The sequence below is a fragment of the Poecilia reticulata genome, chromosome 2, assembly GCF_904066995.2.
Source record: "Poecilia reticulata chromosome 2, P_reticulata-male-v2, whole genome shotgun sequence".
Lineage (NCBI taxonomy): Eukaryota > Metazoa > Chordata > Actinopteri > Cyprinodontiformes > Poeciliidae > Poecilia > Poecilia reticulata.
Window position 1 is genome coordinate 33,923,974 of NC_088831.1, and position 27,378 is coordinate 33,951,351.

The 27,378-nt window shown below is 38.3% G+C and overlaps 1 protein-coding gene across 1 annotated transcript; it reads left to right on the top strand.

The window, feature by feature from the left end:
• LOC103461641 (neuroligin-4, X-linked-like) lies at positions 1-27,378 on the top strand. The gene is made up of 9 exons (XM_008403910.3): positions 1-454; positions 3,123-4,052; positions 4,530-4,682; positions 9,357-9,542; positions 10,041-10,491; positions 13,977-14,190; positions 16,684-16,808; positions 21,260-21,869; positions 23,882-27,378. Exons 2-9 carry the CDS (start codon positions 3,581-3,583, stop codon positions 24,287-24,289), a joined length of 2,619 nt encoding a protein of 872 aa, XP_008402132.1. The 5' UTR covers positions 1-454; positions 3,123-3,580; the 3' UTR covers positions 24,290-27,378.

Genomic DNA, 27,378 nt, shown 5'->3' on the forward strand with positions numbered 1-27,378 from the left:
AAAGAAAGAGAGGCAGGGAGAGGGAGATGGGGGAGGAGAAAGAAAGAAGGGAAGGGAGAGGGAGAAGGAGAGAGAGGGGGAGATTGATCATTTAAACGTCCTGGGCCCTGTGTTCACGGAAGAAATACCTACATTCCAACTATCTGTGCTTTCCCCCCACCCCCCATCGCTTTCACGTTTCGGCGGACTGAGAGAGACTGGAGGGCTGATCCCCCCCCCCTCACCACCACCTCTTTTTCTTTTCTTTCTTATATGGGTTATTTTCACCCAGGAGACGCGCTACCACCACCACATCTACCAGCAGGAGCAGCAGCAGCAGTGTAGGAATATCTCCCCATATCCCATCCCGGGCACGTCGGATCAGCCGCAGCAGCGAAAACACGAGGCGATCATTGCGGTGGACTGGAAGAGGAGAACATGCACCGCGGGATCTCACTCCGCTCAACCCGGCTGGGTACGGTGCATCTGTCATTTGGGGATTCTTTCCTTTTCTTTCCTTTTTTTCCCCCCATTTACTGCAGCGGGAATGCAGATTGAGTTTTTGTGCATTTTGGTATGTGTGTGTGTGTGTGTGTGAGAAAGAAAGAACGGGTGAAAAAAGCAGTAGAGTGTGTGTGTGTGTTTTTTTTTTTTTTTTTTGCCGTAGTCAGCTTCATTGCCGATAGAGATTCAGACGGGATATTCTGCCTCACAGGCAAGCATTTCCTCCCCATCCTCTTTTTTTTTTCTTGTTTGCTGCTGCTTTTATCAGTTCTTTCCATATGAAAATAAACCAAGGGGGAGGGTGGCAGGCGGCGGGTCTGCCTTGATAAATGGAGCGTTATTCATCAGCGTGTGTGTGATCACCACTGGAATGTTAACTAGCACCTTGGACAGCACCAATACGACCCAGGAAGAGAGGAGATAGTGATGATCATAGCTATATTCTGACACGACTGCAGCTTATGGAGGGGTATAAGGGTGAGAGATCATTGTGTGTGTGATTGTATAGAAATTTCTCAGAGTGCGTGTATGTGCGGACGTGTTAATATTCGGTCTTCAGGCCCTCAGAGAGAGCCGGCTGGGAAGCAGCTGTGTGTGTGTGTGCGTGCGTGTGCGTGTGTGTGTGTGCGCGCGCGCGCGCGCGCGTGTGTGTGTGTGTGCGTGTGTGTGTGTGTGTTTGAGATATAGAGGGAGAAAGGAGTGTGTGTGAGCAGGAAAGGTGACCAGAACTACAGGCTGAATCCCATTTACTGAGGTTACCCCCACCCTTAGTTCTGCTCTCCTCCCTCTATCACTTGGCACCTGAGTTCTGGTAGCGGTCAAAATAAGATTCTCTTTCAAGATGCTGATGCATCAACTTGTACATAAACATACAGGTGCAGCAAAAAAAAAAAAAAAAAAAAAAGTCAGAATAGTAATATAAAACTTGTTTATTTTTCTAAGTCAACAGAAAAAGTGAGAATATTATATTACATAAAAAACGACATAAAAAATGATACATTCAAAGTTTTTTTTTACTGTTAATTTTGATCATTATAGGCGTCAGCTCTTAAAAAATAAACAAAAATAAATGCTTTTGTAAAAACTAGAATTAGACAGTCATTGGAAATGTTGCTGACTTGACAGTAGAAATTCGTTGGTATCCTCAATGACTAGCTTACAATCATCATCAACAAAGTCGGTTGGCACGGTGCTGTTTGATGAAAAGTTTAGTGGAAGGAAAAAGAGTGGCAGGTAAAAACACACAATTAACAAGGATAACCACAGCCTTGAAATGACTGTGAAGCAAAGTTCATTCAGCACTTTGGCAAAGATTTACAAGGTGTGGAGTCACTTCACGCACACACACACATACACACACACACACGCAGACACACAAGTGCCACCACACACAGCATACCCAAGACATGGGCTACAATTATACAGTTCCTTGTATTAAGTCACTTCTGAAGTAGAGATATAAATAAGGCTGGACTGTTGCTGAGGTGTCAAATGTCTTCTTTTTTTATTTTAGTATTCTAATTTACTATGGTGCACTTATAAACATAAATGACCTAAAATGCTTGTACACATCATATAAAGCATTGTCAATCTTTCATCAGACATCAGCATATACGATTTCTATGATTGTTAAAAGGAAGATCACCAATATAATGTCAGATGTACTGTGTTAAGGACTAAATCTGCTTTGATATATTCAATATTCATATTTTTAGAAAAATGTACGGCAAAAATAGAAGACTTTATCACACTCATCTTCATTTTTACTTAATGACTACTGAGAATATACACTTTATACCCTAGTATGTAAACCAAATTCACCATAGTGATAGATATAGCAAGCGTACATAAACTTGTGGAGGAATGAAAACAATATCTCAAAGAACATACAAATGTATACATTTAACTGCACATCTAATGCTTGTTTTCTTCTAAATTGGAGAAAATGACAAAACAATTGAATTTGGGAGATATCCTATCTTTTTGTTTCTAAGCTAGCCTCTGAAAAATCTCAATTTTCAGAGCTGTGAAGGCTTCCCTCTTAAACCTCCCCATTACCCAGAGAAAGAATTAGGATGCTCTATCCTATGTAACATAGGGTCAAAGGGTAGGAATCAGAGGTAACAGGGTGAAAGTTGATTCAGCTTGTTGTGTGTGTGATGTGAAGGAAGAAACAAGGTGTGTGTGTGTGGAGGAGAAACAAGTGTGTGTTTGTGTCACATGTGTCCAGCCTTACGCTACATACAGGTCAGGAGCCCCCTGGTGCATTCAGGATTTAATTAAGCGTGTGACGTGACACCCACCCCCACGCACACATACACCACCCCTTCCCCCAACAAGCTCCTGTGATCTGTGAAACAGTCTGTAGTGAGGATGTGACACAGCAGCAGCCCTGACAGCCTGACACCAAGTTAAGCTGAGCGGACAACATCTCGTTTGCCCCATCTATCACTTTCATATCTATTTTTAAAAGGAGCAAGTAAGGTAGCTCAGCAAAAGGCTGATGACATGTGTGTATCATACATGTGTGTGTGTGTGCGGGGGGTTGGGGGGGAGTATTCCACTGGAAACTAATTAAATTCATCTTTTATTTCTGTCTCCCCCCCGTTCCTCCCTCCCTCCCTTCTCTATGCTTCCAGGAGGCAGTCTGGGCTTGTTATGGGGGTGACCGGAAGGAGAGAGTGACAGAGGAACAGTGATGCCACTGTTTACATAACGACACATTCACACACATGCATCAACACACGTATATACCCACAGACATGCATGCGGGCTCAAATTGCCAGTCCGGGACACACACGCTCACTTAAACTCTCCAGCACATACATACGTACACTCACAGGGACTCAGTGACTGAGTCACTGCACACTCAGAGGCAAAGACTCACTGACTCACATGCAGACACATACACAAGGGGAAAAGGTTGCTCTCAAGAGACAGGACTGCGTGCAGTGTGTGTTATGGGCCAAGCTGAGCAGCAGCTGTGCGTTAGAGTTGGATACCTCTGAGGGGTCAGCATAGACGTAACCCTCAACCTGCCTCCAGCACCTCACTCTCCCCTCCCCTTCCCCCTAGTTTTCTGCCTAATCAAACCGTCATGTCTGAGCTGAGGACCAGCAGAACTATCCCTCCCTCCCCCTTCTCCTCCCCGCTTGGATTTCCATCCCTCCTCCTTTCCCTTTGCTTCTCCCTTTCTCTCCAGCCGACCTCTTTGTCGGCTGAGCAGACAGTGCCTGTTGTTTCCACGGCGCAGGGTCGCATTCGTGGCATCCTGACCCCTCTGCCCTCGGACCTTCTGGGGCCTGTCATCCAGTACCTGGGAGTACCGTATGCAAGGCCACCAACTGGGGATCGCCGCTTCCAGGCACCTGAGCCGCCTCTGCCGTGGCCCGGAATACGGAATGTGACACAGTTTGCTCCAGTGTGCCCGCAGGCTTTGGATGAGAGGAGCATGCTGGGAGATATGATGCCATCCTGGCTCACAGCAAACCTGGATATAGCAGCAACTTACCTCACTCACCAGAGCGAGGATTGTCTCTACCTCAACATCTACGTACCCACAGAGGAAGGTGAGTGAAGTGGGTTTATGGGGCTGGGGCGGTTAAATTTGCATGTACAGTTAAGGTTGGGATTACATGTTATGGTTTATGCCCTAAGCTGAATACATGAGCTAAGAGAATGATACCTTTGACAAATGATTAAAACATGCAGAGAGCTGTTGCTGCACGTACTCAGGCTTGTTGAATAAATAAATAAAGGTTTTTAAAAATGGGCCTTGTTTTCTCCTCCCCTTCAACATGCCGCTGGTTGAACCGACGCTTAATATGCAGACACCTGCGTCAGTCGCTATGGGGTTTACGCATTTACTTGTGGAGGAAAATGGGAAGGACACAGGCTTACTCATGCATACATATCGGTTGATATAAATGCATGTGAACCCATGCACATGCACACTCAAATCAAGGACTGCACCCTCCGGCTTTTGGTGGTTAACTAATGTCACCTTGGTGATTTGAACACATTGGTAATCTGCCTGTCTATCTCAGACATCCATGAGGAGGGGGGTCAGCGGCCAGTGATGGTCTACGTCCACGGAGGCTCGTATTCTGAAGGCACCGGGAACATGATGGATGGCAGTGTGCTCGCAAGCTACGGCAATGTCATTGTCATAACCCTCAACTATCGCCTTGGAGTTTTAGGTAAAAGAATCATTTATCTCAGTTTAACACATCATTTGTGTAGCATGTGCAGAACATTGTGTTATTAGATAGCAAGTAGCTATAAGTTTAGTAGTAGTAGTAGTAGTATGAGTATAGTTTTGTATAAAATACTTTTTGAAAAATAAACCTTAAGTTCCCTTAAATGTATTAATTTTATGTAATAATTTCCTTTAGTGTTGGACCAACATCTACTTTGCCATAGCAGCAATACAACAGTGTTGTTCTATTTATTGGAACTGTTTTGTGGGTGTCTGTTTTTCCAGATGGTGGAGGAAATCTGATTAGATCATATATAAAGTTATTAATTGGCATAGTCAAGCTTTTGTACTTCAGCAGTTGTAGGATTATATAATTTTCACTGAAAAATACCTGTCTAGTCAAGGTTTAAAGGTTTCATTAAGTTTCAAAAGGAATATGTCTGGACCTTTTCAAATTTACTTCCAGTGGCTCCTTTGTCCAAAAGGACAAGTGCACAGAAAAGCTGTATTCCGTTTCATTCCTTGCCCTTACGCCATATCTGCACCACTTTAATTTGCTCGTTCATACCAAGGTCGCTGGGTTTCTCGTTCCTTTTTGTAATGCTGAGGGTCGGCAGAGAGGTAGCACTACTTGGCTCTTCAAATGGAGATTTGCTTAAAAAGTCAGGTATGACCAGAGTTCAGAAATCTATTTCCAAGTATTTCCTACACTTTACCCTTTCGCTCTAGAACATCTGGTTTACATGTATGTGAAGACAAATGGAAAAAGGTCTGTTATTTCCAGCTTCAAATTCCTACACATTAAATTATAGTGTAAATAATGTAATTCCCAAGTAAGACAAGCTACCACACATTGTTTTGGGGTTTTAAAATTCCATGACCTGATGTAAACATATGTGCTGCACAAATGTTCCTCACTCTGCTATAAACATGTTATAGCAATATTGTTACCTAATCTAGTGCCATAATACATAGATTCTTTGCCTGCATTGATGGTCATTTACTCAATTCAGCATGCTGAATGCTTGAATTGGGGTAGACAATTTTTAAATTGGAGTGGACAATTTTTGGAGTAAAATATATAGCTTTGTCAGAAAAACGATTGTATTGTGAAATGTAGTGTACTCTGATGTCTTACATTAATTAAAAAAACATTAATCTCAACACAAGTCATTTGCAGGCTACATAATTTTACAGAGTGTGCATGGATGCACTGACATTGCACCTGTTTAAATGAATTAAATCGGGCCAATTCATGACACACTTGAATTATTTTCCCTTTCACAGATGGAAAGGGGTGACCGGAAGGAGAGAGTGACAGAGGTCTTTGTCATTTTGGATTTAGAGTGATAGGGCTTTGAAAAAAGGGATAACTATTAAAAATGAGACCCTTGTAACTGCATCACTTTATTCACCATTTTTACGCAGTCAAAACATTTAATTGCATTGTTGAGTAGCAAAGTGGCAACAAAGACTGCTCCACAAGAGTATAACAGTCCAGGACATGTCCAGTGTTCTGGAAACATCTGTGTGTGGTGAATCTTGAAGCACTGATTCCAAACAGTGGAATCAGCACCAATGGGGGTGATTTGTTGTGAATCTCCCCCAGACTCTTGAATTAACGTCACCGTTCTTTCACTGTTGCTAGAACACTTTCTTCTTCCACAGCTTTTCCTTCCACTAAACTTTTAAATAATGTGATGGGATACATTTGTATTGGTTTTATGTAATAGCCAGTGTCTTTAAGAAGCAACTTTGCAAACTGCAATGATCAACATGAACAAAAATAAGCACTTGAAAGATATTACTCCATGAATTGTATGTAAAAGTCTTACTTTTTAAAATTGAATTAATGAAATAAATGAACTTTTCATTGATATTCTAATTTATTGAGATGGGCCTATAGTTTGCGACTTGATTCAGAAGATTAATTCTGGCAGGTTGATAATTATCTTTCAACTCATTTCTCTATTATCCAGGGATTCTTAATGATTCATTACAGTTTTGTTTAAGGTGATTCTGCATGTAGCTTTTTTTAAATAGCTCAACACAACAGCTCATTTTTCTGAACAAATGTATACAATTTTCACCATCTGGGTTATTTAATCCTTCAATGAGCTATAAAAATGCTCAAACCATCAGTGATTTGTTTCTTTCCCAGAGCACAGTTTCTCTCCCGCTATTCCTTCTTGTTTGAATGGAAACATGTTCAGCCTCCCTTGTGGAAACAAAACCTCCCTGAAGCCATTTTTTCCTTCCACTACTGTCATCGACTTGAATCTGATCCTTTTTAACTCCATGGCTCTTCGACTCATTGCTCTCTGAACAGAAAAAAATTTTTGGATTCCCTTTGGTTTTTCTAATTTTAGTCAGCCCTACAAAGCCAAAGAGTTGAACAAACAGACAATCTTAAAATCCATTTAGGCTTTTTGTGTTTTCAGTTATCGGTGTGACATAGCTTAGGAAGGGGCACATGAGGGTTAAAACATTTAATGCCATAAAGCCTCATTTACTTTGCTGTACTAAGAGCCGGAGTATTGAGTTGTTTATGCGAGCAGAGTATCTATGGCCTCAGTGTGATTAAGTCAACCGGACAAGATGCATATTCAATTGCCTCGGCGATATTGATATTTTATATAAAAGCAATAACAATAACAAAATGTCAGGGGCATTGTTTCAAGTTTGTTTATCCATTAAAATGTTCTTTAAAAGCACAAAGCTGATGCTAATTCTGCTGCATGGAAGCATTTGAGGACTTTATGAGAGGTTCTGCTCTTAAAAGGAATGCCACATCTTTGGCTCAGCTTTAATTAAACAGATAATGTTTTTTTTTATTAGCCCACAGCGGTGCAGACAGGAAATGTGGAGAAAGACATGCAGTAAAAGGTCCAGCAGGCTTGGAATTGGTCTTGGGATTCGCTGCTTGAAGGCATTCATGCCCATGTGCCCTCACAGCTTAGCTATCAGGTCGCCTCAGGCAGCGCAGGTTTTCTTGCAAATGTATTGAACCCGAGTTGAACATTTTCTAAAAAAAATAAAAAAGATTTAAACGTCTTTAAAAGTTGAAATTCAATGTTTTTTATTAGATGCAGAGTTAAGGCTGACCTTGTGGAAAATTGCTGCTGCAGATGTGATCAAAACTGTGAGCTAAACAAAGAACAATTCTACATGCCTATTTTTGTCTTCACCCCCCCCTCCCTCCATTGTGTGTGTTTATGCCACCTCCAATACAATCTTCACCATTACCATCATCATCATCATCATCCTCATTTCGAGTAACAGAATCACCTTCCTCCTCCTCCTGTTTTCCATCATCATGAGTGGATGCATGAGGTGAGCCCATTTACACAATGCAATACACTATTATGGCAATGATTTTTTTTGCCTACTCTGCAATATTCACCTGGAAATGAAATATGCCTCTGTGAAAATGTGAACTCCTTAAACAGTTTTAGTTAAATATGGCTTGTATGCATATAATCCTGTAACCGTTCAGAATGAATATAATCCTGATATTTTCTTTTTTGCTTCAATAAAACGTCTGATAAAACACACAGAAGTGAAGTAATGCACTACTTTAGCCTTGCCTTCACGGTTATTATACTCTTTTTGTGCCGGAGGTTCACAGAAATGAGCTTCTGCAGTAATGAGATATACTGTGGCAAAATGAGCCATTAGGATCTTCTGTGTTTACTTAATAATGTCAGTAGAAGAGGGAATAGGAGGCGGCTGTGGGTGTGATGGCAAGCGTGTGTGGTTTTCTGCTTGTGTAAGTTCACAGTATTGTGACTGCACCTTTGTGGTTTGGTCCAGTCTAAGACCAAGAAAGAAAACCACATCTTTTTTTTTTCCATCTCATTTTTAAAGCTACGATAAATACAGTTCCTTGCAAAAGTATTTATAATCCATGAAATTTTCCACATTGTGTCACGATGCAATAACAAGGCTCATTGTGTTTTATAGAGATATTATAACAGGGAAAGACCAAGTCAAAAAAGTGCATAATTGTGAAGTGGAAGGAAAAGGACACAGTGTTCGACATATTTTACAAAGAATATCTGAAAAGTGTGGCAGACATTCGGTATAAGCCCTTTTCACTCAGGAACATGAGAATAGAATCCAATGCAATCGGTGTTACAACCTATGGTAAAGTATTAACTCAGAGCGACTAATACCACACATTAAATAGTTTTATTAATGCGTCTTCAATTTAGCGCTGCTTTGTGTTGGTCTGTTACATAAAGTCAGAATAGTTTCTATAAAATACACAGCAGTGTGTGAAAAAGTAATAGCAGAATGAATATTTCAAAAGACACTATAAAGTTGCAGACATGTACATTTATACAGTCATGTTCAATCACTTGTTATTGAAAAGCCCACAAAGTTAAACACAATTTGTTGTATATCCATTAACTATTCTGATTTTCCAGCTTTTAATTAACCAAAAACGTTACATTTAAAATCAGAATATTAAGTCAGACCAGTAAGAAACATTTTAATGCAGAAATGTGGGTTTACTGCAAAAGTATGTTTAATACCTGCTTAAAAGTTATTTTCAAATGGTACTTTTAATCTGACAGAAGAGATGAGCTGGAGCACATATTCTAGTCTACTGGGCATGGCCGTACATGTTTTGCAGGTAATATGACTTCCTTTTATCTCTGCCTGCCTGCAGGATTTCTCAGCACAGGTGACCAGGCAGCAAAAGGGAACTACGGCTTGCTAGATCAGATTCAGGCTCTGCGCTGGGTGAAGGAGAACATTGCATCCTTTGGCGGCGATCCAAGCAGGGTCACTGTGTTTGGATCTGGTGCTGGTGCATCATGCGTTAGCCTCCTCACCTTGTCCCACTACTCTGAAGGTAAGAGAAAATCATGCAACACAATTTCACTACTCACTGATATTTAGTTTTCACTTGATTTTCTTTTTTGTATATATGTTAAAAATAGTAAACAGAAATTGATGAGGATAGTGTATTCTGCGGAAATTATATATTTGGAACCAAGGTAAATAAGAGTAAAAAGCCTTAAATGCTGCCTTTAAATAAAATGAAATACTTGTCTCTTTTTTCTGATTTTTACTTAAACCTTTACATTTCATGCTTTTATCACTTTTTAAATAGGTTTACCTTTGTTTGCTGCAAATCATCTTTTATTTTGCTACAATTCTGTGCTAAATCTTGATTTATTTGTTTTTTTAAGACTGGACAGTAAAGATAAAAGTATTTTAAGGCTCTTTACACCTTTTAACCAAAAGAATATATATCAATGTACGTGCGTGTTGATGTATTTGTGTACAAAAATGTATTTGCAAAAATGAGCCTTTTTGGATTTATTGAATTTTTATTTTTTTGAATCAGATCTGTTCCACAGAGCCATTATCCAGAGTGGCAGCGCTTTAGCCAGCTGGGCTGTCAACTACCAGCCAAGCAAATATGCCCGGCAGCTTGGCGAGAGGGTTGGCTGTGGCATTGATGATAGCACTCAACTGGTCACCTGCCTCCAGGGCCGGAGTTTCCGTGAACTTGTGGAGCAGAACATTACTCCGGCCAAATATCACACTGCTTTTGCCCCGGTGATTGATGGCGACGTTATACCTGATGACCCTCAGATTCTGATGGAGCAGGGAGAGTTTTTGAACTACGATGTGATGCTGGGGGTCAACCAAGGGGAAGGCGTGAAGTTTGTGGAGGGAATTGTGGATTCTGAGGACGGTGTCACAGCCGAGGACTTTGACTTTGCCGTGTCAGACTTTGTGGATAGTCTGTACGGTTACCCAGAAGGCCGAGATACACTAAGAGAGAGCATACGGTGAGTATGAAAGTGAAAATCTATGTATGTTTCAGCATTCATGTGACATTCTTGGAAGTATGATTACCAGCCTTCCTGCTTAGAATTAATCGAAATAGACAAAGAAGGGAAAAGGGCCATAAATGGGTCCACATTATCCTCATCGACAGATGTATAATTTTATGTTGGAGGGATGAACAAATAGATACTTGGCAAGCATTATGCAGATGCACTTTTTAGTGATGACACTTAAGGTGGCTGAAGACTCCTTACAAGAAAATGTAGACTTCTATATTTTTAATAAGCAAAGGCAGCAATGGACATATAATTTGTAGAAATGAAAGCTACAATTCAGAACTGAATCTCCAGTTGTTGTTGCTGTTTATGATCCTGAATCTAGCATTTCAACTGCAGCACAGCTTGCTACTACAGGGTAGTAGAAAAGAAGCAGTTTAAAAATCACGAGCTACTGCTTTAAATACTATTCTTTTTTATGTTTATTGATTTTCATAGAGTGGTTACAATACATGAATGAGTATGAGATTCTTGCGGTATGACAACTTTAAATCTCTGCTTCTAATATATTATAATAATTATAGCTCATAGCATCAGTAGTTGTTATAATACCAAACAAAGCCTTGTTGCTCTTTTTAGAGTAACGCCAAGAGCAGAGACGTACCGATCGTGGTTTTATTCCTGACAGACAGTTTTTTGTAAAGCTCACCTACCAATCCTAGTTTTCCTTGATGGTCTTAAGGTACTGGTTCATGAAATCAGGCCTGTCTGGACCTCACTTGGGGTTAAAAATCAACAAGTGCACGATACTGAGAGTACAAAAAATTAAAAACAATAAAAAAATGGATAATGGTGAAAGAATAATTATGCTGTCTATTTTAGAAAAGATTAAAAAAACAGTTCTTACAAATAGATGAAAGACAATGTGCTCACTGTTGATGCTGTACCCCTGTGTAACTGACTTACATAAGGCTGACACAATGAACCTTAGCTCTGCCTCTGCAGTCTCTTCTGCTGCCTATGTGTCAGTCAGAAGTTGACAAGTTTTGAGAACCACTGTCTTAATAATCTATAAATAAACCCTTTTTTAAGTATTTTTATCCAACCTTTCACCATTAATTATAATTAAGAGCAAAGTGGCAAGTGTATATTTCATGAGCTGCTGCTGTAAAACAGAGTTTTACCATTATTATAAAACAAAGACAAAAAGATATGAGTTGAAATTGGAATCAGTCCTTAGCATCTTCAATCAGAAATTAGCCCCAATAGTCTGGTTAATAGTTTTACATGTGGTCTCTGTGTATTTCATAAAAAATGGAGATTCTTCCGCTAAGATAAACACATGGAAAAAAAAAAAAATCCAAATGGCTGCCAACATTTCCAAATCCAGCAATCCTTGACAGACATCAAACAATAAAATTGCAATTGCAATGTAGCACAACAATCTTGTTATCTCACTAAGCCTCTCAGTAAAAGTAGCATCCTTACAATCATCCTCTGCATAAAATGCAGTTTCAATCTTCTTTCACTCTTTAAGCTTTCTCAGACTTAATTTTAAACTTGTGATAAATGAAAAAGGAATCTAATTTTGGGTTTCCCTGAAGTAATAACTTCCACATGGAAGATCTGGTAAAACATAATCCAGTGCTTTCCACTGATGAGAAAAATACTTGATTTCTGAGGTTATGTTGGGCCTCTCACCTGTCAGGGTCAGTCAAACTGAAAATCAGGTGATTCTAGTCTGACCCATTTCTCTTTAAATCCTTTATTGAAAAACATAACAAGGTGATTTCAGCTGATTAATAATACAGTTAAGTAGCTAGCCTGCAGTTGGCTGCTTGTCAGACATGCAGATTATAGCTTTACAGCTATAGTTTTAAAATACCAATACCTTTATACTTACTTTAGAGTGATGACACTGTACTCCTTTTAGTTTGAACACAATGACTGGAAATTAGTTCAAACATATTTATTTTTTATGCCATCCCACTGTGGCGGCTTTCAAAACATTTGGTTTTGAAACCTTGGTGTACACAATGCCTATGACAGGCCTAGTCTCAACCATTTATTGAGAAATAAAAATTATTGATTAAAGAATGTTGATAAAGGTTTTTCAAGGTATGGAATAAAATTAAAGCGATGGGGGTTTGTAAGCAACATTTCTATTTATTGGGTGCCTGAAATTAGCAGGGTTTACGCAGTTCAAATGCAGCTTTGTCTTTTATCTTGACTTTGATCTTTGCATACCTGCTGATCTTTTGCAAAAACGAAGCAGCTTGAAATCTTAATAATGGTTACAGATTAACACAAAAGTACATTTTATGTTTTTTTTTTAATGATGCTACAAAACAATGAAGCTCTTGATAGGGAATAATGTGGAACGTACCAAAGTCTGCCAGCTTCTATTCTAATGCTCATAAAATAAACACAAAATGCATTGATAAAATCATAGTTTACAAAGTAAGGGTAAATATAATTCCAATTTTATTATATCTTCATTCCTGTACTTTGATTTAGTGCAGACACACTGAATTTTGCAAGTTGGTAACAAACAGCTCCTGAGGAGAACGCACCACTTCAATGCCATCAGGTGTCAATGGCCTTTAGATAAAAATAGTAAACTATGAGATAAATAAAAATCCACCTTCGCAGACGATAAACGCGTAGATAAAACAGCTATCTCTGAGCATTACAGTCCCAGATATATTGTTCACATAGCAACTGTAGCCCATAAACTCCCATAATTTACTGTGCATACAAAGCTCTGTGTTGCCAAGTAACACAGTGATCGCTGGACTTCTTTCTGGACAGTAACATCCATTAGTCAATTTGTTATACTCATTGGTCTGATCATCATTCTGCTCTCAACTCCTCTGTACTTCCCTCCTCCCTGCAGTAAAACCACCCTCTAAAGATTTTAGATACTCAGCTATATAATGTCACGGTAGACGTGCACGATTAATGAATTTAGCATTTAGCCAGATTCAGTGAGCGCTTGTTGGTTATTTGTTGGTTGCACACACATTGGGTGTGTTTGGTGGGACCCAATTAACTTGATCTGTCATTTTGGTTGTCTTCTCTCACTGTTTCAAAAATACTCTGTCAGGCTAATCTTTATTATTATTATTATTATTATTATTATTTTTTGCAAGGACTTCTGTGTAGATGCTGTCTTTTATTTTACTGTCTTTTAGCAATGAAATGCTGTTAGAAAACTGCTTAGCCAGCACCGGCGTGACCACCCAGCTTTCAGTATTATTTACAAGCTGAAAGCCTTGTACTCAATGAGCAGCGGGGAAGACCTGAAGTTCATTTGTTTATTTTTAATAACTTAAACAAACCATCTGTGACTCTAACTTTTGGAAAGCTACTGCATTAAATGTAAATACTTGACCATGCAGAAAATGTATTTAGGAGCACGATTTATTTGGTGTATGTGAAATATTTTGTTTAGTCAAGCGGCGAGCTGATTTCAAGTATGTTTTGTGAAGGTTCATGTACACTGACTGGGCAGACCGCGACAACGCAGAAACGCGTCGAAAGACACTGGTGGCACTTTTTACAGATCACCAGTGGGTGGCGCCAGCCATTGCTACAGCGGATCTCCATGCACAGTATGGGTCTCCTACCTACTTCTACTCCTTTTACCACCACTGCCAGAGTGATGCCACGCCACCCTGGGCTGATTCTGCCCATGGTGATGAGGTAAGACTGCTTGTGTCTTTCCTAATATTTGCTTTTGATTCACCAAAAGAGATAATATTAGATGTTAAGAAAAAGATGTTTAGATACACTCACTATGAGCATAAATGTGATTCATTTTGGGGTTTGGATGATTTGTTTAAAATAATTTTTCAAAATGGAATGATAATACGATACACAACTTCCATAATTTTGGTGCACAAATTTTAAATTATAAAGTATTTTCTACCCAGTATGAAAAAAAAATCAGATGATGGTGAGATTGTAATGGTATTATTAGTTGCAATAAAGCAATCTCTCTTCTGGTTTTTAGGGATAGTCGTTACATTTCCAACAAGGTTGAGGTTTAGGTGGCTACAGAGCTTAATGTTTTTGCCCACTTTGCTCGTAAAAAAAAAAAAAACAGTTTAATAATTTTCTGTTTGGTCCACCAAGGAGAAGATAAAAAAATCGGGTGTAGTCCTCCATCTTCATTGTTGCACCAGGTTTGTGCAAACTTCAGCAAGAGGCTGCCGCCACTGTGCTTAAAAGATTGTATAGTATTCTTGGGTTTAAAAGTTTTACCTTGACTCTCTTTCTGTTGTTTTGGCCCGAAAGCTCAATCTTTATCTTGTCTTACCGTAAAACATTTCACCAAAAGGTACTTATCCAATAACTGCAGCTAATTTCATTTCCGCTTGAAGGTGTCGGTTTCAGAGCTTTTCTCTTGGCAAATGCGACTTTTAAGTGGCTTCATGGTGTTTCAGCATCTTCCAGTGTGTGATAAACTTGAGCTTTAGTGGTAACTCGGTTGCCCCTTGAGCAAAATAAATAATGGCATTTAGCATCAGAGAGTTAAAAAGTTGGACACAACTGAACGTTTCAACGAAGCACAGATCCCAAAACCACGTAAAAACAGTGGAATAAATCAGGCTAACATTTTAGGCTCTGGATGGGTGCCAACTTCAGCCCTATTAAACTTGTTTGGACCATGCTTCAAAGCTGAATTACCGTTTCTGATAAGAGAAGTGGCCAAATACTCTAGCAGAATTAAGTTACAAGGTTGTTGGCTCCAAAAAGGATGTACTTCATCTACGGCTTTATAAGGGACATTCATCCAAATGCAAACCAGGCAAGGTGAATGTGTATATCTGAGCCTGTATGTAAGATTTCGATCCTGCATTGATGCTACACAATTCACAAGTCCAAACAAAGAACAAAACAAAAAAATAATCAGTTTAAATACATCAATTAAAGCCCTTAATGAATATGACTTTCATGTTAATGATGAGTGCCTGATCTGTGATGATCTCAAAACCCAACAACTATGCCTTTGTAAACAGATTTATATCTGTTTTCTCAACTTTACCCACGTGTCAAGTACAACTTTAATATTTAAAGTACACTCAACTGCTCATAAACTGTTTTAATTTAAAAGGCATACAGCAACACAGGTTAAGTGCACTACTGTTAAATAAAAGTTAATTTATGAAGCTAAATGAAACGAGGAGAAATAATACTCAAGAGCATTTGGGAAATGTCAGAAAATAATCCATCGCTTGATGAACTCTTCGGAAATTGTTCAAAAAGCTTCACAGCAGAAATACTCAGAGTCGAACCAAATCAAACTAAGTTGTACATTTTTCCTTTCAACAGATGTTTGTTTTTTAGTTGGACTTTACAAAACAGATGTCAAATAAAGGTGAAAAACTACTGAATTATTTTTCTTGGACTATGTTTTGATACTTTCTACTATAGGTGTGGGTTCACTTCTTAAGTGCAACTAATAAAAGCTGAGGTAGGCAAAAAGGTGCAAAAAAAAGATAAATTTAAAATTCAACTAGAAAAATACAAATGTGAGCTGTGTTTCACAGTTAGTTTTTATAATTATCAGAGAGCTATTCTAAGCAAAAGGCAAAACAAAGAAAAAAGACCCTAATCACCTGTTTTAATTACATCAGAGATGTAATTACTGCAAGGAATATCTGAACGAGAACAGTACCAAGCTTAGAAAACAGCAGTTTCTGGATGCATCTTCAGTTGTACAAGTACCCTTAAAGATGAAAAGGGTTTTAATGTGCTTAATTTGCTCTGTGCGATTCCCCATCTCCCCCCCCCCTCATTTTCATTTGCTTTGCAGTGTAGGCAGTTGTTTTCAATACGGAAATTCTGAACACTTTATTCACATTTTTCATTCATGTGGGCTTTTCTGAAGTCTGCAGAGAGAGAAGGAGCTGAGTTCTAATTTTCTTTTAGGCTACTTCAAATACAGTCTTTTGAGTGGTTATGAAATTTTAGCTCACTGATGCTAAAAATGTTCTGCTTTAAGGCTTTAAGCATATTCACTAAAAGAAAAGAAGCATCTACTGTCTTCTAGGTCTGACTTTCGCCACAATCCTTTTAAATCTTCAAATGAATTAGAGGCTTTATTTTAAGTTCATTTTCAGATTGTCTTGTTTTAAGCAGGGATTGGATGTATTGTGTAGTTTGATCCAGCGTGTGTGTTGGTGTGTGTAGGTGCCCTACGTGTTCGGCGTGCCCATGGTGGGCCCCACTGATCTGTTCAACTGTAACTTCTCCAAGAACGACGTGATGCTGAGCGCAGTGGTAATGACTTACTGGACCAACTTCGCCAAGACTGGGTAAGCTGAAAAAGGTTCAGTGATGTGTAACATCAATCAGACGGAAAATCCCACTGACGGGGTTTTTCCATTTTCTTCATGCAGCAAAAACTCATGAAAAACAAAGCATCTCTTCAGCTAATTAGCTTTACTGCGATATCAATAACTAATCCTTGCCTACGAGGAGAAGAGGTCTTATTTTAATGAATGAAGGCCCAGACATTTAATCACATTTTCGAATGTAAAATAAAGTGTGCTGATTGATTTTTTCCTTCTCGTTTTTTTTGTTGTTGTTTTTTTGTATGACTTCACAGAGACAAGGGTTTGGCAACATGCAGTGTTGTTTGTGTGAGTGTGGACAGCTCACTCTTGAATTTACAGGAACAAATCTCATCCAAGCTTAAAATGAGACGGCCAAGATTCAAGTCAATGTTGTTGTTAAGATTAACAGCTTTGTGCCTCTTCGCTGTGCAGTTCTTAATACGCTAGCTTTAATTCTTTGGGCTAACTCAAAGTGATTCATATCGCATATTTTAATACACATCTTCTTTCTTATTGCTAACTGACATTCAAGGTTGCACTTTTATTCATAACATATATTTTATTTTGAAGGGGAGTTTCCACTGCGAAAACTGATTATCTTAAAAGCAGAAAACAGTGTTAATAGGAACAAACAATGAATTGACAGGTGAGGAATGTGCTTTGTTTTTCCTTCAAAGCGTCTCAGGGTGATGAGGAGATACTTATTCAAATAAAATCATTAAAGAAGCAGTGCAGATTGTTTTGGCAGCGGTTGCACTGTGATGTTCTGTCAAAATCTAGACAGGCCTTTTCATTTTTTTTTTCAGGGGCTTGAAGTAAGCTGCTCTCTTCTTTTCTCTACTCGATCATTTCTGCGGAACGGAGTGCTTACTCAAAATGTTAAATGAAAAAGTACTGCCTAAAGCTAGAGGATTCAATTTATTAAACTGAAAATGAAATTATCTGCCTGTGGCTTAGAGAAATATAAGTATAGAAAAAATACCACTTTAAAACTTTGCAGATCTGAGAGTATATACGGTGCCCTGCAAACATCCTAAACCTTATTTATTTTTGTTAATATAATGCAATAGACCACAATGTACATTTTATGTGGTAGACCAGAGCAAAGAGGTGTACACATGCAAAGTGGAAGAAAACACATTCATGGTTTTCTAAATATGTTACCAATAAAGATCTAATAGAGGAAAATGAATCTGCATTTAGCCATTTTACTCTGATTCATCTAAATAAAATCCAGAGCAAGTAACGATCTGCTGAAGTCACTCAAGGCCTCAGTGGTTTGTTAGAGAACCACAGTAAACAAGCGCCATCATGCAGAACAAGTAGCACAGCACGCAGGCCTCAGATACAGTTGTGGAGAAATATAAAGCATAGTTAGGTTATTAAACAGAATCAGAAGCTTTGGATATCTCACAAAATACTATTCAGCTCATCTGTTTAGTTACAATGTTCTTTCATTCTTACTAGTCTGGTGCTTATTTCCATCAGTTACTGGGTGAGAGATATTTAACATATCTTTTATGCATCTGCTTTTCATTAAAAAGCTAACAGGAAGAAAGCAGCCATAAAGAATGCTGTCAAAATTTCCATCTGCCATCAGGCAGTTATGTTAGGGACACCTAAGACAGCATGCTTATAAAAAGAAAGTACTCTTGTCAGATGGGACCAAGTCTGAGCATCTATCCCCACAGGAAAAACATTTTGTGGTTGAAACCTGGCAGTGAACATCACACTGGAAACACCCTACCCATATGAAACATGGTGGTGGCAGCACCAGGCTTTGGAGATGTTTTTCTTTAGCAGGGACAGGGAAGCTGATTAGAGCTGATGGGACAATGGAGGAAGTTAGTATTAGAAGCTATTTTAAAGGCTGCAAAAGGCTTGAAACTAAGATGGATTTGGTTTGGTTTTCTGTGGCCTAATCGATGTTGAGATTTAGAATGAATTGTCAATCTGTGTCATAGCCCTCCTTCCAAATCTGATTGAGTTTGGGCTATCTTGCAGCCATTTTTCACATTAACAACTGTTTGCAGTAATGCATTGGTTGATCTACCACATAAAACCCTAACATTTTACACTGAATGTTATGTTCATTATGTGAACATGATGAAAGGGTGTGATTACCTTTGCAGGCACTGCTAAGACTTTTGTTTACTCTACCACTCTAAAAGACAAATATAATAGCTGAGGATAAACCAACAGAAGTGAAAAATTACTATTAATTAATTCAATTGAGGCTCCCTCCACTGGGATCTTTTTAGACTTATAGAGACATCTAAACAAACAGTCTCGCTCTCTGACAACATAAAGAATAGGAAAAGTGCTTTTAGAGATTTAACTCTGACGTGTGAAAAAGAAAAACAGAAACGTATCTCTAATGTGGATGCACTAAAGCAGTGACATCACATTAGATTTGCAGTTTCCAGCACAGCTTGAATTATCATTACCACCATAGCAAGCCGCAGAGCAAGAATCACTAAAGGAGGGATGTGAAGAGTTCAGTCCACCCTTCAATTATCAATGGGGAACTTTCTCTGAAAAGGAGATTCCACTCTGCTGAGAGCGCCACAGACGATGATGGAACTCTGCGACAGCTCAATTTAAGCGGCGAGGCGACGCTCCCAGATGTATATTTTGTGAGCTGCGTGGGCGTATCAATCCTCAGCTTGTGTACTTGCCTGGGTGTTGGTCGGGCTTCCCACTATGGCAGCATTTCTGCTCTGCTCATACAGCAAAATCAGCAAATGACAGTTTAATTTCAAAATTGGTTTACATTTTGAAACAGTTTGACTGCTAATGCAAATACTGTATGCTGATTGATGCAAATATGTTGTCAGATGAAAATATTAATGTTACTTGATATTTTCACATTTGTGAAAAACTAACAGTTCATTGTATTTTACTGGGATTTTATGTCAAAGATTAACCCAAATTGGTATATGATTGTAAAGTGTGGGGGCGGTGGGTTAAACATGGTTTTCAACATTGTTTGCAAATAAATCCTGAAATCTGTGACACACATTTGTGTTCAGGCCACCCAAATCAACACTTGTGTTGGTTTATCACATAAAATCCCAATAAAATACATTGACGTTTGTAGTTATAATTTGACAAATTGCAAAAAAAAAAAAAAAGTAGCAGGAAGTCTGTGTTCATGTCTCAGGAAGATGGATTCCCCCCCCCCCCCGTTCTTATTTCACTATTGTAAATAATAATATCTCTCACAACAATATTTTTTTTATTACTAAATGAATATTTTTCTTACTATAAACACCTGAATGTGTATCTTTGTTTACTCTTGCTCTCTCAGTCTTATGTATTTGTGCTGTAAAGTGTCCAACTATTACATAACCAGGAAAAGTCAGTGATCTACACATAAATCACCTTGAAGTGATTTATGTGGAAAAAAAAAATCTCACACCAAAAACAAAATGTATCCTTTGAGAATTTACTTGCCAGTAGTTTGTTTCATGTCACCTTGATATTGATTGGATGGATGTCAGTGTGAAATTGTTGGCCAGCTCTGAGAGAAACAGTTCCCTCAGAGGAATTTGGCTGAGAAGAAGAAGCTCAGAAGATTTTTTTGGACTCTCCTAGATTTAAGAACTTCAAAAGAATAAATACAAATATAAATAGTTGATTTTCAAAAAAAACCATCTGAACCACACGAGATTGAACATGATGCATTAGAATAATTCTATTTGATCTTTATTGCATCATTTTATCTAACGTAAATTTATGCGTTCAAAAAGTTATCTGAGTCCATCGAATCCTTAAGGACCAAATAGATGTCCCAGTTAAGTTTCTACTTATTTTAGTGAATACTAGCTACTTTCAAGTGATCATTGGTTATAAGTATGATAACCTATAAATATTTATAATCAGTTCATCTGATTATCAAAACTAAAATCAGTTATTTCATCTGAAGCATTAACTTTTAAATTTTCACTGAGTAAATGGTTGTACATACAAAGAAGGACATGGGATGCCTTTAATATCCTCCAGAAGTATGTTTTTTTAAGAAAAGAAAATCAACATTGAAGAACATTTCATTAGAAAGAATAATAAGATCGGAAAATGCTGATAGGGTTCTAGCTTGCTGCTGACTAAGGAAAAACTAGAAGAAAATAGAAGAAAAAGTTTCTCAACGCCAGGATGATCATCATTAAATATTACTTAAGTTATAGTAATCAATCCTGCCCTAAAGTTGTTATTATCACTTTTATGTATGACCAAAGTCAATTTCAAAGGGAAGATAATTAAGGGAAATTAAGGTTGGAGGCTTCTGACACACAAGATAATATACTAGCACTTAATTCAAGAAATAATTCAACAAATTTAAAATGAAACATTTTAATGATTAAAACTAAAAAAGCCCATTTTGAATGTTCTCACAATGATTTACCGGTCAGCATTTGTTCTTCTTTCAGGGATCCAAACCAGCCAGTTCCTCAAGACACCAAGTTTATCCACACAAAGCCCAATCGCTTTGAAGAAGTTGCTTGGTCTAAATACACCCCCAAAGAGCAACTGTACCTCCACATCGGCCTCAAGCCGCGTGTCAGAGACCACTACCGTGCCACCAAGATCTCCTTCTGGCTCCAGCTCGTTCCTCACTTGCATCATGTTAATGAACTCTTGCAGTCTGTTTCCTCCTTCACACACAGTCCCTCTCCACAAGACGATACGCCTTATTCCTACACCAAGCGTCTATCCAAAGGTTGGCCTCCTATAAGCACACGTCATCCAAGTTCGCAAGGGGGAACGCCACAGCCTCCGGAGTCTGCTTTGGGCCAGGACGGAGGGGAAAGTGGAGTTCGGATCCCAAATGAGGACTACTCGACTGAACTCTCGGTTACGATAGCAGTCGGAGCATCGCTGCTGTTTCTCAATATTCTTGCATTCGCGGCTCTGCTTTATAAGAAAGACAAAAGACGTCTTGAGCATAGAAGACCACGTCCTCTGCCTCCTCCTAGAAGAGACATAACTCCTGCAGATGTTGCGGCTCACCTGCAGGGGGAGGGGCTGATGTCATTACAGGTGAGTAATCTTCTGTCCATTTCTAGAATAGGCCCATGTGCGCCTTCTCAAAGCTGATCTAATTTAACCGGTGGTGTTATGAGTTTGATATAGATTCCTGTGTTAGGTTTTCCACAAAAACTGGTGGAGCAACAAATAACTAATATTGAGGTGTGGGTTTAGTTTAATTCTGCTTAAATAAGTGGATTACATTTATAAATTATCCAACCAATAAAAAAATCAACCACATAAAGTCTATTAAAACTTTATTAAACTCTATTAAAACTCTATTAAAAGAAAAAGTTTAACTTCTGTTTTGTGATCAATGTAAAAAAATAATGACAACGAGAATAAAGTGGAAATAATATCTTGAAGAAAAGGCAAAAATTAAACAGCTGTTAGTTAAAAGTAACATAATTCTAGTCTTTTGTCCAATCCAACAACCTGAGTCACAGTTTTTGACCCAGTGTTTCGCTGAATGTACTAAACATCTGCCCTGACAGCATAAAGTTATTTATTTGTACTAAATAAATAACTCAACTCTTTGTGTGTGAATTGGTGAGTTTGACGGCACTTTAATAGCAACAAAGGTTACACAGAACTAGTCAAGCACTGACATTAAGTCGGTTGAGGCTGTGAGGAAAGATTTACTAAACTCTTGGCCTGCCGGAAGCACAGCTGCTGGCAGATCTCTCTTCTGACTCACAGCCTGTCATCAGAGGATATTATCAGTATGAAAATGAGCGAGAGCGTTCGGATGGGTGCACGTGTGTGGATGTACAATGGCTTGAATTGAGGCAGATTGCCTCCAATTCATTCACTGAATGTTTCAACTGTATTTGCTGTGTTTTGGTTGAGTGAAGCTTTTTACATACTTTTTATGCTAGACAATTTCTAATAATTTGCGATTCAACTGTATTGCTCAGCATCACAGCTGCTTAGACGGTCTGTTCTGTTATTTGAAAAAAATGTTTTTTTATATTATGTAAGAAAAAACCATAAAAACCCTTTTTTACACACAGTATTGTGATCCATGTTTGAGTTGAGGACTGATATGCTAATTTACAGGTTTCAGATGCAATTTAGGCATCTGCTGGAATAACTTTGTAAATTGTATAGTCTGTTAAATAGTGATATTAAGATACAGTATACAGATACAGTGTGTTTGTTCATTTGATTTATAGCAGAGCTTATATGAAGTGACCGAGTGATATCTAATGTTGCTTGAATGGATGGACGAATTGCAAAACTGCTAATGAAATAAGAATATTTTTTTTCCTCTTTCCTGGCTGGCTTAGTGCTCAGTAGATACAAAAATCCAATTATTGTTTTCAATTTGTGAACACACCATAACATAGGAGCTAATATGAACTAATAATGTGACATCCTCACTATTGATATTTTTAGAGATGAATAAATCTCAATGGCAGCTAATTGTGAGCTTCAAATGTCTTTAGAATTATGTTAGAGGAAGAACAAGCAGTAAAACGGGCCTCTAACAGGAAAAATATTTTTCATAAAGTTATGGCTGATACTCATTCCTGTAAATTCTTTTGTAGTGCCAGTTGCCTCTTAAAACCTTATAAATAAAGATTTGCTAGGCTAATATTTATTTGAATTTGAAAATGAATGCATTTCCAGCAAAATCATTAAGGTGACTTAGCAGATACAAATCAAGATAATGAAAATGATTAATTAATTATAATCTGGTTTGCCACGATGATACATAGCAGCATTCTCTCATTATGTTTTTACTAATACATCCCTCCATGAAATGCTTTATTTTCTGATTAATAAATATAAATAAACAAAATAAGCATTAAAATCAAACTTGAGCAAATGATTTTTATTTCTAAGGTTCATTGAAGCTGAACCATTGTTCTGTCATCAAAAGCCTAAAATTATTTCCATCATTTGGCACCGTACGCTGAGTGACTCCACATATATTACTGAAAATGTTGTAAAAAATCTCTAAAATTCATTCTTTTTTCTTTATCTTCATTGTGTTTACTTTTCTGACATTCATGTTTCAGGTGAAGCAGCTCGAGTGTGATGTTGCGTCAGCGGACGAGCGGAACAACGCCCACCACCATCACACTTTGGACACGCTTGATGCCCTGGACGGTTTGGACACCCAGGACATTTACAGCACGCTGGACACTGTGCGACTCACCTGTCCTCCTGATTATACCCTGACCTTGCGCCGCTCTCCAGATGACGTTCCCCTCATGACCTCCCTGACCCCGGGCTCGCTGCCCGTGACCCCAGGGTCACACCCTGTTACTCCTGCAACACCAATGACCCCAATGACACCAGGATCGGTGGCTGGGATGAGGATGGGCCACCCTCACCAGGGATACACACACCATAGCCCGTATAGTAATACACACTTGCCCCACACACACATCTCCACGCACACACACTCCACCACACGTGTATAACCGCAGCCAGACACTGACAAACACACAAATCTACAGCTCACAATCCAACACACACACACACACGCATATTCACACACATGCATAAAACAGACTGAAATACCTCTAATAATTACCCTGCAGGATTGTTACAGATTGAACCACAGAGAGACTTCTTTCAGAACGAGAAGGCAGACGTGTGTGTGTGTGTGTCTGTGTGTTGCATGTTGGGTAACTGCAGTTAAACTGGGTTCCCCAGAGACACAACTCTGTGCAACCCAATATGTCAAGACCTGCTCTGGATTCTAAATCAGCTTTTTCTACACCTGAGGAGGAAGATAAAGGGTGCGCGGGTCAGTTCTGGTTCTCTACTACCACACCCGAGTGACTGTCCTGGGAGTGAGGAGATCAGACGCAGATGTAGAAACGAGTGGAGAAGTACCACACACAGACTGCTGATGTCAACTTGAACAACCTGTTAAAATGTGAATGTAGCATTTTTTTTTCCATTAAAATAGATCAAAGGCCCTATCTGCCAAGGATCCAACTAAGCTAAGATGGAAAGAAAAGAAAAAAAGCAAGGGATGGTTGTAAAAAAAAAAGATTTACAAGAGAGGGATTAAAAAATGATATCAGTTGAAGGAAAAAAAAATTGATTGTAAGGGAGATAAAGATTTTGTTGAGTGATATTTGACAGCCAGGAAAGAGGATAGAGCTATAAAAAAAACAACATGGAAAGTATGCCAAGAGACAGAGGTTAGATTCAGATGAAGAACGGGCCTCTGAAGCGTTGCCAGACTCCCTGAGGAGTCACTCTAACCAGCTATGTGTCAAACTCTTGTAAATAGAATGGAAAGATACAGATATATTATGATTTATAGCATTTACCTGCTACTTGCATTAAAACATGACTTATTTAACCACATTATTGCTTTCATTTCAGATATTAATATATTATTGTATAGATGTCCTAGAGCAAGGCTGGTTGTTTTTCCATCTCACCTGCTGTAGTATTTACACAGTACGTTGATATAAAAGCTACATTTGCTATGCAGAATCATTTTAGAGATTTTTTTTTTTACCTATGTGACCATATAGATACTTGTTCAGCAGCTGAACTATAGAATATTTTCACATCATCCTGCCATTTTTTCTTTCCACATTGATCAATGAGCTAGTACTGTGTAGATAATGCAATATTGGTTTGATGATTAAGCACCAGCCAAAAAAAAAAAACAACAAAAAACATTAACCCTTTGACCCTTTATCCCGTTGTCCCTGATTGTTCTGACATGATTTTCTTTTCTGAACCCCTACTCATAATGAGGTTTTTGAAAGACAGACAGATGGTGATGATTAAAGGGCCCCAGAATTTTACGAAATGTCTAAAAAACTCAATGAGGCATTATTTCTTGTGTAAGATCCTTATAAAGTAATTGAATCTACGAAACTTCTTCGCTTTTTTCATGTTACAACCACAAACTTTTTTAAAAAATATATTTTAATGACATTTTACAGAGTAGTACATCATTGGAAAGTGGAAGATTTGTCAACTTTTGATACATTTACAGCTGTAAATCTTTTGTCATTGTCAGTTTTGCACAAATAGATTTTTTTTTGTTGTTTTAAAGAATTAGTTTTGTCCATATTTCTTTACAAAAGAGCTCAAATCTGATGAACCATTTGTAACCGTCAGGTTTTAAGTCCACAGATTCTCAATTGGATTTACATCTGCACTTTGACTGGGTCATTTTAATGCATTGATCTGATTTGATGCAATTATATATTGCATATCAGCTTACATATTACCATTGGCTGCCTCTCAGATCAATGCCGTCTTTGCACTGTCTGTTGGTTTAGGTGAAGTTTGCACATTAGATTTTATTTGAAGGTACCAGAGTAAATGTGGATCTGAAGGTGTTTTTTGAAAGATAATTTTAAATTAATTCAGAAATTGTCTTCCATTTTACAATTTTGAACAACTTTGTGTTGATATGTAATAATAAAGTATTTTAAAAGTTGTGGTTTTAACATAAAAATGTACAAATACTTCTGAAAGGCACCGTGCCCTTGATATTTATACTTCACGAAGAGCCGCTGTTTTTCCAAGTTGTTCCCCTGATTAAACTACCTGGTGCTGACAAAAAATCCCGGCCCTGATTAAAAAAACTTCTCTAAAATCAATTTTTTACAGCTTGAAGTTGGGTTTACTTTCCGCGACCTTGGTTTGGAACAAGCTTTGATTAATGAGGTGAAGATAAAGTAGCTCTGGGTTATAATGAGAGCAACGTAACACTGTAGGAAAACAAGGCTCCAAACATGCTGCTTCCTAAGCCTTAATATCCTCAAACAGGATCTTTTTTTTAATTAAAAATGTTGAATTAAAACAAACCTATCTCTGAAATTCTGACCATCATCTTGTGGACATAATGACATTACTGAGGTTTCTGTTGTTGACTTCACTGTGAGTGTAGGAGGGCTTTATGGTTGTTACTGGTCTTAGTCATTAGCAATATAGATCAAGCATTTCTGAAATCCATTACAAACAATTTCCATGCATAAGTAAAGTATTTAACATAAAGAGCTCCCATGGAGACCACATAAAAGCCTTTTGCTGTGCTCCAGTTAACCAAAATGATTATAGGACCCATAATGACTTCAAATCCAGTAACTCAACCAAATGCCCGGGCAAAGGTTTTGCAGCATTTATGTATTATCCTGCGTTTTGTTTCCCAGCCCTTTTCCTTCATCCAACTTTAGTCCGGTCCTTCCATCCCTTCTCCTTCCCAGCCTCAACATGTGTGACCACAAGCAGCTTTGTCACATTGAGACCTATATAATCTCTGCTCATCCTAAGTAACTTCCTCATCAGTTTTCCTCAGAGTTTTTTTAGTCACTTGTTAACCAGAATATGTGAAAAATTTAAATTTGCAGAAAACTTTGTGGCGAACAAAGAACTTTTACAAAACGATACAAAAACAATATTTAAAGGATGTTTGGATGAATATTTGTTTCTTCTTATGGGTTTGCCGTCTCAGCAGACGGATGGCGGGTGACGAGCCTAAAACATTTCTGCTGCATTTTTGAAAAATAAAAATATCAGTATTTTACAA